This window comes from Aptenodytes forsteri, unplaced genomic scaffold (assembly GCF_000699145.1).
Source record: "Aptenodytes forsteri isolate BGI_AS27 unplaced genomic scaffold, ASM69914v1 Scaffold294, whole genome shotgun sequence".
Lineage (NCBI taxonomy): Eukaryota > Metazoa > Chordata > Aves > Sphenisciformes > Spheniscidae > Aptenodytes > Aptenodytes forsteri.
The window spans coordinates 153,062-156,871 of NW_008795676.1; the positions used below are offsets into that span (position 1 = coordinate 153,062).

At 39.7% G+C, this 3,810-nt stretch overlaps 1 protein-coding gene across 1 annotated transcript in view; it reads right to left on the reverse strand.

The window, feature by feature from the left end:
* Positions 1–1,738: 1,738 nt before the first annotated feature.
* The window catches only part of LOC103901689 (probable ATP-dependent RNA helicase DDX10), an 80,224-nt gene continuing 78,152 nt past the window's right edge, over positions 1,739–3,810 (reverse strand). Inside the window, exon 5 of the mRNA XM_009282611.1 lies at positions 1,739–2,341. Coding sequence (XP_009280886.1) covers positions 2,152–2,341 — 190 coding nt within the window. The 3' untranslated portion in view covers positions 1,739–2,151. The remainder of the gene's footprint in view (positions 2,342–3,810) is intronic.

Consider the following 3,810-nt stretch of genomic DNA (forward strand, 5'->3'; position numbering starts at 1 on the left):
CTATGAATACCGCTGAATGAGATGTATACACCACCATATGTATTATCATCTACATCCAGCTCATCTTTGAACAGCTTTCTGCTGTTGGTGCTCCTTGCACTGAAGTTTACCGCCTTCCTCCACAACTGCAGAAGCAGGACCTCTGTTATCCCAGTGCAGAGGCATTTGTTGACACTGCTCATCACATTCACTGCAGCCATTCACATGATGGAGCCTAAGCACAGTCACAACAGCATCATATCGGATCCTTCTTCATTAACAGATTCATCAGCAATACTATTCCCAGATCACAGTATTTTCCAGGCCTGCTGTGGCACCGTAGACTAAACAACACTGTGCATCAGCTGCCAAGCATGTCCCATCTTTCATGTTTAGCTGTTCATGAAACTCAGTCATTTCTTCTCGTTCCACACTGTCAGGAAGGAGCAGATGGCAGATGTGCTCTGCCTATAATATTGTTTTGATGATACCCTGCCTGCTGGCAGAACAGCGGAAGCAACATTTAGAGACAAGAATTTGCAGTATATTTTCAGTTTTGGGTAACTGAGCTAAAAGATAGCATGGGGTACAGGGAGACGAAGAAAGGCTTTTACTGAATTGGTGCTGATAGATTTCTGTATCAAAAAAATGGAAGAAGTGATGTTGAGAAAAAAGGAGTATTTACTTTAATGTCTTCTTCATATATGTGATGGGAAGACCAAACAGATACAGCTTTTTGAAACAACGTGTACTTTGTGATTTGCTGAAGGGAAGCAACAGGGGAAAGCCCTCAGGCATTTGTACCTACTCACTGTTTTACTCTACTTCGCCGTATAAACTTCACTAAGACACAGGTCTGCTGAAAACAGACAATCATCACTTTACATGCCTGTTAGCTGTCAAAAAACTTGTGTCAGCAAACAAAACACTGGATTTTCCTGCTCTCCTTCGTTTTCTCACACAGCAACCTTCCCTTTGCCTCGGTCATTTGGAGATGTGTAAAACGCTCAGCAGTTTTCATCATTCTCCATATTGCCTGCAAAGGTTTACCATGCTTGTTTCTGAACAATGTGCCAACATTCTTGAGGGGTAGTCAAGAACGCAAGCAAGAGGACAGCGAATTTGGCTGATAGCTGGGATTTGGGTGCAAGCAAGAGAAGAAAATCTACTTAAATAACTAAGAATTTATGGATTGTATTAATATTTTGTTTTGCTTCAGAGAAAATGCCCGCTTCTTCCCTCCCCCAGGAAAGAACTCGCATAGCATATATCTTGTTGCTGTTCAGCAAATGCAGTGGTTATGGGTAAGCATGCACAAAATCTGCAATAAACAGCCATGGTTTGATGGGATGAAACTTGAAAATATACTAAAAAATAAATTATTTTTCTTCATTATGTTTGGTCATAACAAAAAAAAGTAGTTCACTTCCAGTTGTAAGTCTGCCACAAGATCTACCTTGTAACCAATTTTATCAGGCAGTGTTACGCTCTACCTCTTTGTGGCATCACTGTGTTCTCATTCATACAGGACTCAAATGCAAGATTCAAAGTTTTAGCTTCTAAAAGTGGTGTTCTGGATTGCCTAACACCAGTGACATAATCATAATAGAAATGATAAATAGTAATAGAAAGGATAAATAAATGCTTTTAACAAATCTGTAAGAGACACCAAAAGTTTACACCAAGGCTTCAGAAATTTTTATTAAAATATTTTTAAAATATGTGCATGATACACAGAAGAAAAAATGCATTTTATTTTTAAGTAATATGATTTGAGCTGCCAACAGTATTTCTTCTTTAATAATTTTAGTACACATTTATTTTCTGAAATATCAAACCTGACAGTCAAGAAAGGAGCATCCTGTTTTTATTTAAAGAAAGATTAAAATAAAAAAAGGCAATTGCTTCAAAACTTGGAGATTTTAAATTATGAACGTGTTACTACAAAATGACATCTGGGGATTTAGGCTGGAAAGTTGGTTTAGAAAGCCTTATGAATCAAACTAAATATTGTCTATAATCTATAAGCCAATCTTAGGCAATCCCATTGCACATGGAACTCATTTATCTACGTCCACTGGTACCCAGCTGCTCAGATGCCAAATTAATCTTGTGTAGACTACTGACAAAATTGTGAAGATGTCCCAGAAAAGAAAACCTGCAGAAAAATAATTAGCTGTGACTGTTGAGCAGATGTAGCACAAGCTCTTCATCCTCCGCCAGAGAAAGCCCAGTATCTAATGGCAAATAGGGGTCCTCCTCTTGGCTGAATTTCGCCTTCTTTCTTTTCAGTGGCATTTCTTCTGCTGCATTACTGTTGCTATAGCTTCTTTTCTTTCTTCCACTCTTCTCCTCAAGTTCACTGCAGAAACAAATCAATTAGTCTTTTTAACAACTGTGGTAATCAATATCATCATGTAATCAAACAATTCATTTTAAACAAGGCAAATTTATGTCAAGATAAGAGCAAACAAAATTACAATTCAGAAGGGTGAAGCAATAGAAGCCAATGAACTCTGAATGTCTAAATTATAACTGCATTCAGGCCGAGGTGGTGGTGGATGTTCTGCTGTCTTAATTGATTACAGTACATCAAGATATTGCTATTAGCCTTATCTAATATTTGCTGCCTTATAGAGTGACAGACAACTTGACCAAACTGATTTAGTGATGTGTCAGTGGACCTTGACATGCATTCAAGATCTTGTCTAAAATAAATATGCGACAAAAATAAGAAGATGAGAACTGTCATTTCATTGGCGAATCCTACACTTAATACAGTTTTGATTTGGGTCCATCTCATTCAAGCTACTCTTTCCCCTTCTTTCAGAAACTTTCTTTGGAAGCTATTAACCACCTCTTTGCCATGAGAGAAAGAGAAAAACCCAAACCCAGTCATTTTCCCTGGTGAATACCTATTGCTTCTGCTGCTTTTCTTAAGACTTGAATGAATCGCCTTTTGCAACCTTCAATCTGTATGGAACGGCTGCGTATCTGTTTTAATACTTTCACTTCTGTCACATGGCCACATGACAGCAACAGGAAGAAAGCCCAAGCTTTCATGTATCTTCATGTGGGTTTTGTCCATAACATAGAAAATATGCTATAAATCATCTTATCTAACATTAAAATAATCTCATCTAACAAAATCTATTCTACGATATAATATCCACTTACAGGTTATAGAGAGCTGGCTGTCCTATGCTGTAGGGTAGAATGAGAATTCGTATCAAAAAAGGCAGAATGCAACCCCTCGCACCCCAAACCACTCTCTCCAAACAAAGTTAACTGAAACAAAATGGCATTCTCAGTTTTTCAAGTTTGTATTTTAAAGAACATAACAAAAATAAAAATGGAACTTCAAAGACAACTTTCCCACAGCATTCTCCTGGAGAAACTGCAGCTCATGGCTTGGATGGGCATACTCTTCGCTGGGTAAAAAACTGGCTGGACGGCCGGGCCCAGAGAGTTGTGGTGAATGGAGTTCAATCCAGTTGGCGGCTGGTCACAAGTGGTGTTCCCCAGGGCTCAGTATTGGGGCCAGTTCTGTTTAATATCTTTATCAATGACCTGGACGAGGGGATCGAGTGCACCCTCAGTAAGTTTGCAGACAACACCAAGTTGGGTGGGAGTGTTGATCTGCTCGAGGGTAGGAAGGCTCTGCAGAGGGATCTGGACAGGTTGGATCGATGGGCCGAGGCCAACTGTATGAGGTTCAACAAGGCCAAGTGTTGGGTCCTGCACTTCGGCCACAACAACCCCATGCAGCGCTACAGGCTTGGGGAAGAGTGGCTGGAAAGCTGCCTGTCGGAAAAGGACCTGGGGGTGTTG